Source organism: Mastigoproctus giganteus, chromosome 10 (assembly GCF_048544385.1).
Source record: "Mastigoproctus giganteus isolate SK-2022 chromosome 10, ASM4854438v1, whole genome shotgun sequence".
Taxonomy (NCBI): domain Eukaryota; kingdom Metazoa; phylum Arthropoda; class Arachnida; order Uropygi; family Thelyphonidae; genus Mastigoproctus; species Mastigoproctus giganteus.
The window spans coordinates 24,854,387-24,868,492 of record NC_143584.1 but is presented as its reverse complement, the minus strand read 5'-3'; the positions used below and the strand labels follow the sequence as shown (position 1 = coordinate 24,868,492).

At 38.1% G+C, this 14,106-nt stretch overlaps 1 protein-coding gene across 1 annotated transcript in view; it reads left to right on the top strand.

Annotated features, from left to right (window-relative positions):
• The window catches only part of LOC150078878 (RAB11-binding protein RELCH homolog), a 450,480-nt gene that overhangs the window by 246,793 nt on the left and 189,581 nt on the right, over positions 1-14,106 (top strand). The window contains exon 14 of the mRNA XM_090382879.1: positions 11,394-11,574. Within this exon, the coding sequence (XP_090239005.1) occupies positions 11,394-11,574 (181 nt within the window). The remainder of the gene's footprint in view (positions 1-11,393; positions 11,575-14,106) is intronic.

Here is a 14,106-nt window from a genome sequence, read left to right as displayed (position 1 = left end):
GATGATCCTGCTCAGGTAGCTGACAAACTGAATGAGTATTTTGCATCTACATTCACACGTGAAGGAATCTGTAAGGAAGTGGACAGAAGTTTGCTAAACTTTAACAGGGAGCTAAATGATTTTGTTATAACGGAGAGCAAAGTGGAGGAGAAATTGTTGAAGTTTAACATAAAAGAGGCACCTGGGGCAGTAAGAGAAGTAAGCAAACCCGTGGCCATAATTATGAGAGCATTCTTAGATTCAGGGGAGGTCACCATGGACTGGATATGTACAAAAAGGTAAAAAAAAAAAAATGTAAACTGCAGCTATTATCAATCCATTGCAGGATGGAAGCCTCCTGAACAATTCATGTTGAGGGAATTGGACTATAATCTGCTGTGCTGGTCCAGTGCAGGTTGGCAGATCGACTGTATTTAGCAGTCAGGGACTTGAACCCCGGTCTACTCAAAGAGCATGTGCTACTGCACTCTCACTCCTGACCACTGGAACAAACGGGTTTCAAAGGGTGACGAAAATAATTATAGGCTTGTTAGTTTAACTTCTGTTCCGGGGAAAATAATGGAGTCATTGGTTAAAGAAGTGATGCAGAATCACCTAGACAAGACTGCAGTAATAGTTCAGACACAGCATGGGTTTGTTAAGGGAAGTCTCGTCTGACCAATTTGATTGGATACTACGATGTGGTCATAAAGGAACTGGATGCCAAAAATAATTTTGATATCATATACTTGGATTTTGGGGCTTAGAAGGGAACAGGCATTCTGTGTGTTATCAGACACTCAGTCTAAAACACTGATGGATCCAATATCTGTCTATTACAGAAGATTTAGAAGAAGTCCGGTTGGCCTGCCTCCCTAAAATCCACTCATGCACACCTTCTCAATGGTAAGCCCTGTTACGTCACTTAGGTGGCAAAGAACGTGTAGAGTGGTTCTCTTCAAGGCGCCTGATCAGCGTGAAGAGGAAAAGACCAAACCCTCCAGCATATGACAGCACGACAAAACAAATGGCCCCTCAGTCCCCAGCAGCTTTCACTCCCCCTCTTACGGCAGCGAGAGGATCAGAGGGGAAACAGAGGGTGCTAAGAATCTCTGGGTACGACCAGGCTGCCATGCACGGAAACTGAACTTGGCCTGTTACAACGTAACATCACTCATCGGTGAAGACAGAATATTAGAGCTGGAAAAGGAATTAGAAAATGTGAATTGGAATATCATCGGTTTGGCTGAAACAAGAAGAAGAAATGAATCACTTATAAGTTTATTATTATTTATTAGGCCCCGGGTGCCAAGCGTTCCGTGGCCAAGCGATTTGTAGTGCATTTCTAAAAGCGATTTCTGCAAAGAGTATTTGAGCAAACAGATTCTATTTTTTGTTTCAAAAACTGTTTTCTTGATTTGTTTGTATATTCGAGTAGCACTTTCACTCTACAAGAAGTAGGGAAAGGCCCAGAAAGGGAAAATCCACCTTTCTGTTTTTTTTTCTATAAATACTAATTACTAACCCAGCCGCTTGGTCACCTCGTGGCACTGCTCCTGCCTCCCCGTGGTGGGGCCGGTAACCTGGGTGGAAAAGATAATCCCCCAGGGCCAAAAGGAGCCAACATGGATTCGACAGATTTTCCACCCTTAGAGCCTTCAAGCTCAAGACCAGAATATTGTAATGAAGACAAGGAAAATAGCCAACCCAAAAGGCTTCGAACAGAAACACACTGTTCAGACATTCCCAATTTTTTTGTAGTACACTCTCTGTCTACCCAGCCTGTGGGTAAGTTATCTCCGTTCGTGATTCAAAGACATCTAGAATCTATTGCAGGATCACCAAAAATGGTAAAGCGACTACAATCCGGAGATCTCCTGATTGAAACAGCCACCACCAAACATTCGGAGTGGCTATTAAAGACAACGACATTTGGTGGGTTGCCAGTATCTGTTACTCCCCACAATACCTTAAATTCATCAAAAGGTGTCATCACAGAATGGGACTTAATTACTGTGTCTGAGGATGAATTAGTACAAGAACTTAGCAATCAAAAGGTAATCAGTGCTAAAAGAATAATGACAAAAAAAGATGGAAATCTCATTCCAACTCGTTCCATCATTTTAACTTTTAGTACTCCTGATTTGCCATCCTCAGTAAAAGCTGGATATTTAAACTGCCGAATTCGTCCATACATCCCAAATCCTCATCGCTGTTTTAAATGCCAGAAATATGGCCATTCCCAACAGGCATGCAGAGGTGACGCCATCTGTCCTATTTGTGGAGCAAAGGATCATACGCAGGCAGATTGTCCAGCCGCAATTCCCATCTGCCCCAACTGCAAAGGCAATCACCCCGCATTTTCTAAAACATGAGAAATGTGGAAAACAGGTAGGAATATCCAAAAATATAAAGTAGAACATAAAGTCACATATCCTGAGGCACGCAGACAAATAATGCTGACCATGCCAAGTCCATCTTATGCCTCTCGAACCTGAAGTTTTTATACAACTGCAATTCAAACAGATGTGTCGATACCGCCCAACGTCTCGCTAGCTAATTGGGTTAAAGCAACCATATCAACCACAGGAAAAGAAAATTCTAAAACAAAAACCAGCAATGCCACCAACACCCCAATTAGTATCCCAAATGATACTGTGACAGTCTCAAATGACACAGAAAAATTCCCAATTGAGACTCGGACAGTTCCGCATAACAAAGAAAAACTAAAAACTGCTAAAGATAACAATAAACCTGAATCATCAGCCAGTAGTATGGAAGTAGATGTAAACCCAGATCATGAAGAACCCATACTAGAACTTCACGCAAATGACATGATGGATACCGGACCCCCTACTTTCCCGAGAAAAGACCGGAAAAAAATCCTCTTCAAACAAAAAACAGTCAGATGATTCATCCTCAACTAAACCAAAATGAACCACAACATCTTACAATGGAATTGCAGAGGCTTTCGTTCCAACACAGACGATATTCAATACCTAATTAACCTATATTCTCCGGTTGCCTTTTGTTTACAGGAAACTTATCTAACCACACAAATTTCTCCTTCGATAAAGAACTATTGCATTTATCGAAGAGATCGAAATACTGCTAACGCTGCCCATGGTGGTGTGGCAATCCTAGTAAATTCAAAGATCCCATCTAAACATATCCCACTCCAAACTGAAATAGAAGCTGTTGCTGTTCGTATAACTCTCCATGGTACAATAACACTAGTCTCAATCTATCTACCACCAAACTGTACTTACTCTTTAAAAGACTTTGAAGACCTCTTTATACAGATACCTCCACCTTTCTGTATATTAGGGGACTTTAACGGGCACCACCCATTATGGGGCTCTCCTAAATTGGATAGACGAGGTCGACTAATTGAAAGTTTTTTGGAGGCACTAAATCTCACTGTACTCAATACAGGTGCACCGACACACGTACAGCTCCCAGCAGGACACACCTCAGCAATAGATCTCTCAATTTGTTCACCAGTACTAGTCCCAATCATAGAGTGGTATGTAATAAACGATCCCATGGGCAGTGACCACTTCCCAATAGTATGCAACTTTCTGAAAGCAAAGACTCCTTCATTTCAACCCTGCAGAAAGTGGAAATTTGTCCGAGCAGACTGGACAAAATTTCAGTCATCAATCGACCTTGATGAGGAAAAAATCCGCCTCCAGCATATTGATAATGTGACAGAATACATCACGTCGCATCTTCTAAATGTGGCTAAAGACACAATACCACTATCAAATCCGCAGGGCCAAAAGCATTATAATTACTGGTGGAATGACAAATGCACCACAGCAAAGAGAGCAAAAAACAAAGCCTGGAATTTGTTTCGGCAGTGCCCAAGCACAGTCAATCTCATTAATTATAAGAAATTAAGGGCAAAAGCATGCTTTATACAAAAGCAAGCAAAGAAAGAATCCTGGACCTGTTTTGCATCCAGTTTTCACAGAAATACTGATCCCAAAATAATATGGAAAAGAATTAGACAGCTGTCTGGTAAGTTTCCTACCATACCTTCTCCAATCCTCTCCTGGAATGGGAAAGATATATCAAATCCTGTAGATATAGCCAATGCTTTGGGCAATATTTTTGCAGAAATCTCAGCAACATCAGCCTATACCACCTCATTCCAAAGAATTAAAAACACTAAAGAAAATCATGGTATTAATTTTGAAACTTCAAGCCTTCTCCCATATAATAATCCTCTGCAATATTCTGAACTGTTACATGTTATTAGAACAGCCCGCAATGGTGCTGCTGGACCAGATGGGATTTATTATGTCATGCTACAACATCTTAATGACAAAGCTTTGCGCCTCCTCCTAGTCTTTTACAATCGTATATTTTTAGAAAATGTTTTTCCAGTTTCTTGGCATCACTCTACAGTTTTGGCATTCCTAAAACCTGGAAAAGATCCATCCAACCCATATAGCTATAGACCCATATCTCTCTCAAGCTGCCTCAGTAAAATCCTTGAGAAAATTATCCACAGAAGACTCGTCTGGATCATTGAGTCGGAAGAGCTAATGAGCCATAGTCAATATGGCTTTCGTCAAAACAGGTCATGCTTAGACCTTATGGTCAAGACTGAATTTGCCATCCGTAATCTTTTGTCAAACATGAACATCTAGTAATGGTTTCAATAGACATAGAGAAGGCATTTGATACCACCTGGAGGCATGGTATACTTAGTGATCTTTACTTTCTCGGACTACGTGGCAACCTTCCTATATTTATTTAGAACTTTCTACATACTAGATCATTTCAAGTTCGATACCAACATGCCCTCTCTTCAACTTTCATTCAGGAAGAAGGTGTGCCACAGGGATCAGTATTGAGTGCCACTCTTTTTTCTATTAGAATTGATTCCATCACCAAACAGCTTCCAAACACAATTGAGACTTATCTATATGCAGATGACCTTTCCATCTCCTGCCATTCCCAAAACATGAGATCTATTGAAAGACAGCTTCAAATTTCACTAAATAAAATACAACAATGGGCCAGCCTCAACGGCTACCGACTCTCTCAGCAGAAAACAACTGCAATACATTTTTGCAGACAACGAAAACTTCATCCGGATCCTGAACTTCAAATTTCCAATGTCTCCATCCCAATCGCTACTAACATCAGATTTCTAGGATTAATCCTTGACCACAAATTAAATTTCCTAGATCATATTAAAAATGTACGGACTTCCTGTCTGAAAAAGATAAACATACTCAGAGCTTTATCCGCCCGAACGTGGGGTGCAGATCGTACCTCCCTGCTTCGGTTGTACAAGGCATTAATCAGATCCCGTCTCGATTATGGTGCTCCAATCTATGATTCTGCCAGAAAGAGTGCATTACGCTGGCTTGATCCTATTCAACACAGTGCTTTGAGAATTGCAATTGGTGCGTTCAGAACGTCACCAGCACATAGTCTCTACATAGAAGCTCACGAGCCCCCACTAACTTTACGCAGGAAAACACTGTTATTGAAATATGCTGTCAAGATACAAAGTTGTGCCTCTCATCCCGTTCAGTCATACCTTTTAAACCCACCATTAGAAAACCTATACAGAAACAAACCCAGCATAGTTAAACCAGTTGGTCTTCGCCTTCTTGAACTGGCGCAGGTTTGGAATATTTCCATCCGGAAAGTACAGCAGGTACCAACCTTTACTCAACCACCATGGGCTCCTCCTCCTCTTCCAACATGTGACACTTACCTCTGCCAATGGAGAAAGAATACTTTGCAAGCAACAAACTTCAAACAAATTCATGATGTTCACATTCAAAGATATATTGATTTCTACCAAATTTATACAGATGGCTCTAAATCTAATTCAAATGTTGGAGTAGCTGCAGCGTTTCCAAATACAGTTGTATCAGTATCCCTTCCATCAGATTTTAGTATATTTTCTGCTGAATTATATGCAATAAAACTTGCTTTAGAAAATCTCTATTCTGACTGTTCTTTAAAATCTGTTATTTATACTGATTCCCTCAGCTCAATCATGTTGCTAAGTAATTCCGAAGATAAAGTTCACCCTGTTCTAGATGAAATCAGAAGCTTGTTACTACAAATCAAAAAACGTCACCAACTGGTTATCTTTTGTTGGATTCCAGCCCATTCCGGTATTTTAGGCAATGAACTGGCTGATAAAGCTGCAAAAAATCCAACTACCTTTGATTTAACCAATATCCCTGTTCCAGCATCAGACTGTGTACTAACCGTTCATGCTGCTTGCCTATCACAATGGACAGCACTCTGGCACTTTCAGACTAATAATAAACTCTTTCAGTTTAAACAAAATCCGAAAATTTGGCGTTCCAGTGTCCGTACATCGAGACGAGAAGAAGTAGTCCTTTCAAGGGCAAGAATAGGTCATACTCATCTGACACATCTTTATTTACTCACAGGAGGTGATCCACCACAGTGTACACATTGCTCTTACAACTTGACTGTTAGACATATTCTCATTGGCTGCCCCTACTATAAACAACACAGAGCTTCATCCTTGATCTCACTGATAAATAATCGTAAACCAATAACTCTTGAAAATCTCATTGGTGATAAGGCAAATATTTCTGAATTTTTTGACTTCCTCAAGCAAACTGGACTTTTTAATAATTTCTGATTTCAAATTTTCTTTTGATTTTGTGGAAATTCCTCATCTCTTAAAATAATAAATGAATAGGCACATTATAGCCATAGATGCTTATGTGCCATTAAGCCTCCATAACAACAACAACAACATAAGTTTATTAAGTGGAAATCTGCTGTACACCAATGGAAACAGTGAAAGGAGTGAAAGTGAAGTTGGGTTTCTGGTCCATAAAGATTTAAAAAACAACATTTTGGAATTCAAAAGTACATCACCAAGGGTGTCAAGACTAATACTCAAGTCTTGACACCCTTGTAGAGGTACAAGCTAAAGGTTATAATGATTTATGCACCAGCATCGAGCCATGATGATGAAGAGGTTGAAGAAATGTACACCGAAATTGAGAGTCTTCTAGATGAGCAGAAAACCCACTACACTATTATTATGGGGGACTTCAATGCTAAGGTTGGAAAAAGACAAAACAGCGCAGAAAGGGAACTATAGGAAATTTTGGAATTGGTGAAAGAAATGAAAAAGGCGAAAAATTTGTGGAATTTGCAGAATCTCAAGGATTGTCAGTAATGAACACTTTTTTCAAGAAAAGGGTGAACAGAAAGTGGACATGGAAGAGTCCAAATGGATTAACTACTAATGAAATCGACTTCATCCTCACTAACAGAAGATATATTGTGAATGATGTTACCATCCTGAATAAGGTAAATGTTGGAAGTGATCACAGAATGGTAAGATGTACACTTGATATAGATGTAGGAAAGGAAAGTAAAAAACTGACTCGAGTAAATAATACAAAGGTCTTTGAGATATCAGAAGAGGAGAAAAAGCAGTATGTACTGGAACTTAAGAACAAGTTTGAGCTTCTGCAGACTGCTCAGGACCAAGATATCGACGAGGAATATTACAACTTTCTGAAAGTGATAAAGCCCAAAAAACCTATAGGGAAAAAGAAATCCAAAGAAGAAAAAATTAGTCAAGAAACACTTGTCATGATGAACCTAAGACGACAAATGAAGAGCAAGAAAAACACTGACAGGGAGAAAATTGAGTATACTGAGTTATGCAAAGCCATTAGAAAGAGACTCAGAGAGGACATAAGAAGATTAACACAAGAAAAGTAGATCAAGCATTAAGGGAAAACAAAGGATTTAAATCAGCAGCCAGGAGCAGTAATACAGAAAGACAAATGATGCTGAAACTGAAGAATAGCGATGGTGTACTTATAAACAGCAGAGAAGGCATAATTCAAATAGCAGAAGACTACTATAGAGAATTATACAAGGAGCAGGGGAATGATGCCAGCAGTGGGGAAGATGGATTGCAAAGTAGCAACACATACAACATACCCTATATTCTTCCTGATGAGGTAGAACCTGCATTGAAGAAAATGAAGAATCAGAAAGCCCCGGGGGAAGATGAAGTTACTGTAGAGTTGTTAAAATTGGGAGGAAGAGACATAACACAAAAACTGGCAAGGCTCTTCACAAAGTGCCTTAGAAAAGGTGTGACGCCTAAGCAGTGGAATAATGCAATCATAGTTTTGCTGCATAAGAAAGATAAATTGGAAATTATAGACCAATTAGCTTGTTATCCCACATCTACAAGTTGTTCACAAGGGTCATTACTAACAGATTAGAAAGAATACTTGATGAGAATCAACCGAAAGAGCAAGCTGGCTTTACGACAGGATTCTCAAATAAGGATTACCTTCACGTAATATCACAGCTAATGGAGAAAGCAAATGAATATAAAACACCATTATGCCTGGCATTTGTGGATTATGAAAAGGCATTTGACTCCATACAGCATAAGGCAATGTTTCGGGCTGGAAAGACAAGGCATAGATACCCCACATATTATGATTTTGAAGAAAATATATGAGAATGCCACCTCCTTTATTAGACTAGACAAAGACAGTAGGAAATTTAAAATCGAGAAAGGAGTTCGACAAGGAGACACAATATCTCCGAAGCTGTTTACTGCTGCCCTTGAGGAAGTTTTCAGAAGATTTAGACTGGTCGCAGAAAGGAGTCAATGTGAACGGAAAGTACCTAAACCATTTACGAGTTGCAGATGACATTGTGGTTATAAGCCACGATCCAAAAGAATTAGAGAAAAATCTTAATCAGTTATGCACAGTTAGTAAGGATTTTGGACTAAAGATGAATATGGCTAAAACAAAAGTAATGATGAACAAGTATGCCACAGAAAGGGAAATAATGATTGAAGGAGCAGTAATTGAAAAGGTGGAGTCATATACTTATCTGGGACAAGTTATTAGCTGTAATAATGATAAATGGCTGGAAGTCAAGAGAAGAATAAATTTTGGATGGATAGCATTTAGGAAATATAGTCACATACTGAAGAGCAATATTCCAGTTTGTCTGAAACGTAAAATAATGAACCAATGTATACTCCCCACCATGACTTATGAAAGTGAAACTTGGGCACTCACCAAAAGAATGGAAGAGAAGCTGAGAACTACACAGCGAAGAATGGAACAAATTATATTGGGAATCAGACTGTTAGATAAGAAGGGAAACACATGGATTAGGCAGCAAACTCAAGTAAAAGACATTCTTATCAAAACTAAAGAACTAAAATGGTCTTGGGCAGGACACATAGCTCAAAGACATGATAACAGATGGACTAAGAAAATAACAGAATGGTACCCAAGAGGAGCTAGAATAAAACCTGCAAGACAAAGACGGAGATGGATAGATGAAATTCATGAGTTTGTGTGTAGTAAATGGATGGCCAGTGCTCAAAACAGAAGGAACTGGAAAGTTGCTGGAGAGGCCTTCATCCTGCAGTGGATTGAAATGTTCCAGCAATCAACCACTTGCTGGCCAAAATTCCACACATGTATTCTGCATCTGTTCTTCCTCAATTTGAATTTGTGCCCTATCATGTATGTAGTCTGAGCAAGTGGAAGAATCCTATTAGCATTGAGCTTGCTCAATCCATTGAAAGCCTTAAACACCTAAATCAGATCACCTTGCAGGTGCCTAGTCTCCAGATGCTGAAATTGATAGTAAGAGCCTTTCTTACTGTCAAAAATCTCATTGTCCATCTCTATACTCATTCCAGCAGCTCTGCATCCTTCCTAAAATAAGGCTTCCAGACCCATATGCAGTACTTGATGTGACCCGACCATTCCTTATACAATGGAATAATCACCTCCTTATTCCTGCATATTATTGACAAAACCTCCATGAGTTGGCCTGGCATCCTGTCTGCATTGCGCAGAGAACCTCATATCTAACTGCACAATTACTCCCTGATCTTTTTCATTTTCCCCCCTGAGTGTAGTACTTCACAGTTGGTACGCTACTCTGGTGGTTACTGCTACCCATATGCAGTACTTTGCATTTGTCGATATTAAACTTGAATTGCCATTTCTCAGCCCAACTTTTCTAGATCCTGTTGCAGTAGAATACCGTCATTCCTGTCATTAACCACCTTGCCAATATTTGTATCATCTACATACTTAGATTTTAAGCCTGATATGTCTTCATCAGTATCATTGATAAATATAGAAAACAACAATGGGCCCAATGCTGATCCCTAGAGGATTCCATTAATAACATTACTCCACAAAGAGCAGAGTCCATTAATTACCACCCTCTGTCTTCTCCAACTCAACCATTATCTTGGGATCTTCCGAGAAGATAATGCACCCTGTCATTGGACCAGCACTGTGCATCAGTGGTTTGTACACAGTGCTGGTTCTGATATCATCCATCTTGATTGGCCTCCTAATTCACGTGACCTCAATCCAGTTTTGAACACCTGTGGGTTGTCTCAGCACATATAGCACTGAGGCGTATGGACATGCAGCTGTTATCTTCCAACACTGTGGATAGCCTTGCAGGCAGCATTGCTGCAGGTAATTTTTAGGTAAAACCTATGGACATCTTCAGACATCTAGTGGAGTCAGTGGCTAGGCAAATAGCAACTGTTATCCATGCAAACATTGGTCCAACATAGTATTAGGTAGGTGGTGGTCATAATTGAGCAATAACTCAGTGTATATCTTAACCCTAAACAAAATATAGTTTATGGTTGAGACATAAGTGTTTACATATTATTGTTATTTACTTATATAAAATTTATCTTAAACAACATTCTTTGAATTAGATCTAAGGCTGATTTACTAAAACTCTTAATTCTACTAAAAAATTAAGAATTCCGTAATAATAACTCTCAGTTACTGTCTTTGCACTCACTGAAGAAGCAGTAAGAAAATACCATTAAATGTTTGGCACTATTATGTATATATTTCCAATTCAGAAATAAGCATAATTATACCAATGTAGGTTTGACTGCTTTATTATCTTCAAACATCATAGGATGAACTTGTCTTTGTCATATATATTTGCTGAAAACTACAATCTACAGAAATTCAAGTCTAATATCAACAAGTATCTTCTTTCATCTTTTCACCTACAACCCATCTATGGTACTAAGTACTATCTATGAGTACTAAGTACTTCTAATACCTTTCATATTTGAGGTTTTTATTTAAAAAAAAAAAAAAAAAAAGGGAAGAAAACTTTATTTCTGCTAAAAGTTTAATCCTTGTCTTTGCCATACCCTGACTCCCAACACCTATAAAAGCAAATACCCTGAAAAGTGGTGAATTTGTGCTGTCTTGGAGGACTTTCTTTTATTTACTCATTTCTTATTAAAGAATTTGTATGGATAAGAAAATTTTTAGGTAAAACCAGTAAATATTTCTGAATTTAATATATTTTTTATTTAATTTTTATTTTTTCAGATTTTATTAGAAAAACAGAAAGAAAACATGTCAAGCTCCCCTCTTAGTGAAGAACATAAAGCCATTTTACTGATCAAAGCATTGCATATTTTGCTCCCATTTCTTCTAGTTTCAGTGATCAGCTCATGCCCTTTTGTAGAAAAAATAGACTTGTCCTGCCAGACACCAACAGAAACTGAAGGTTTTTTTTGTTTTTGTCAATTTATAAATGTTATATCTACATCTTTTATGTTATCATTGGTTGTAAATTTAAAGTTTTTGTGCATGGCAGGGAGATAAATGTAATTCACTTAAATGCATTTTAATGAATTTGAATGAATGTTTATGAATTTTTAAAATATATGTTTTATTAAAATCATGATTTCATTAAATGAAATGGTTATTTTCATTTACTGAAACCATGGGTTTATTGGAAGGCATATTATTCAATGTCGATGGAGGCTCTCCAGGTAAATTCAGCAACAGTAAATTAATAATAACTCCACTCAAACTTATTCTGAAACTGGGTCTAAAAAAAAATCCCACCCTTGTTTAGTCATAATTCTCCCATCGCCTATAACTATCCATTTCTACCTTGAACTTCATCAGACTCACTACCCAAACCACCTTGAGAGATAACTTTCTAGTTGTCAGAAGGTGCCTGAAAGTGAACTTGGTAAGTTTTTTCAGACAACACATTATAAAGTAAACTTTATAACCTGTTGCTTCCAAGAACAGGGAGGATGGAATGTTATATTCATCCTCCTTGTTCTCGTTTCACCATCCAGTGCAAGTATATCTCATTCATATTTGTTATTCCTTTAAGGGCTTTTCAACACCTCAATCAGATTACCCCGGGGGGTCTAGTTTCTGGGCTGTGTAGTCCACATCTTCTAGGATTTATCTCAGTGACAATTCTTAGCACTCCTAATCAATCTAGTTACCCTTCTTTGGACTAATTCTAGAAATGCTGTGGCTCTTTGAAGTGAGGCTCCAGACCTGTGTGCAATATTCCAAGTATGGTCTCATAGTTGTTTTCTGAAATTAAATAATAAAAGTGTTTTCCCTGCTAACAAATGCCCAATAAATTGGTAGTGCATGCAGAGCTTTTATGTCTGCTTGTATCATAACCCTTAGATCTTTCTGAACAGTCAGTATTTTGAGATAAATTTTAGTCAGCTGTTGTTAGTCAGTTAGTGCAATATTCCAAGTATGATCTCGCAGTTGCTTTCCAAAATTAAACAGATAACAAATGCCCAATAAATTGGTAATTTTTTTTTATTTTTTTATTTATTTATTTACATATATACAAAAATGCATAAACAGAAACACTATTTACAAACATTCGAACCTGTGTAAGAAATTTCAGCAGAAAATGGAGCTTCTCTTACAAAATTGTAAAATGCAACAAAACTGAGACTCAAAAGTAAAAGAAATGCATGTATGCACACTCAATGGCATTTGTGTGTGTGTGTGTGTGTGTGTGTGTGTGTGTGTGTGTGTGTGTGTGTGTGTGTGTGTGTGTGTGTGTGTGTGTCCTGTTTGTAGTGGCTCCAGGGCCTGGGCCCATCTTCACAAATTGTCTCTGTATTAACTACAGAATCTCTGTAAACAGGGCCTGAAATGTGAGCAGCCAACGCCTGATGCATGTCCCAAGCCATGTGGAGCCGAGCATATTCTACTATCTTTGCCTCAATAGTGCACTAAAATTCCGCATCCACTGGAGGTAGTGCAATACCAATGGATGCCAGCAATCCCATAAGTAGGATGCCCAGTCCTGAGTACTAGCAGAAAAAAAATTAATAATAATGAAATAAAATAAATTAATTAATTAAAAAAAAAAAAAAAAAAAAACACCAGTGATTGACATCTTTGAACAACCTCAGAGTTCAAGAGGATTCAAGTCCAGGATGGCTGGTAGGTGACACAGGAAACAGCTGAGCATGGGTTTGGTGAATTATCCGGTGTGGTGAAGCATCTGCATTCTTTTGCTGAAGACGTCGTTGGTGAATATTTGAAGGGATTAAAAGTTAAGTCTAATTTTCATTTAAAGCTTTAAGATTGACTTCTGAGATGTTCTGAACCTTATTTTTAAGTGTTGTCCATTCTTCGTATATTGGTAATGCATACAGAGCTTTCATGTCTGCTTGTATCATACATAACCCTTAGATCTTTCTGAACACTCTGTATTTTCAGATAAATTTAGTCAGCTGCCTTCTATATATATAAAATGCTTAGGTAATGCTGCCCAAATTTTCCAACTGCTAATTGTTGCCAGCACCCATTCATGTGGTTCACCTCACATGACCACCATACCAGGCATTCTTTATTAATTTTTGTACTAACGTTTTTCAACTGAAGAAAGGCAACCTATGCCTGAAAGCTATCAATGTATGTTTATTTTAACTTTATTTTATCTGTCTTCAATTTTAATAAACCGTTCTAAGTTTTAAGAAGTGTAAAAATGGCTGAACAGTGTGTAAGAACTTTGATAAAATGTAGAAGAAATGCTAATGAAACATTACAGGAGAGATCAAATAGACTAAGAGACTGAAATGAGACTCTATGACTACAAAGACAGAGACAGAAAACATTGAAGAAAGAGAAGCAAGATTGGAAATGAGAAAATGGGTGAAATGCCATAGGACTAATCAAATAGAAGTACCAGATGCAAATAATCAACAAGCTGTAATTAATATGGAAGAGCATGACATAGGAAATATGTGTTACAGCT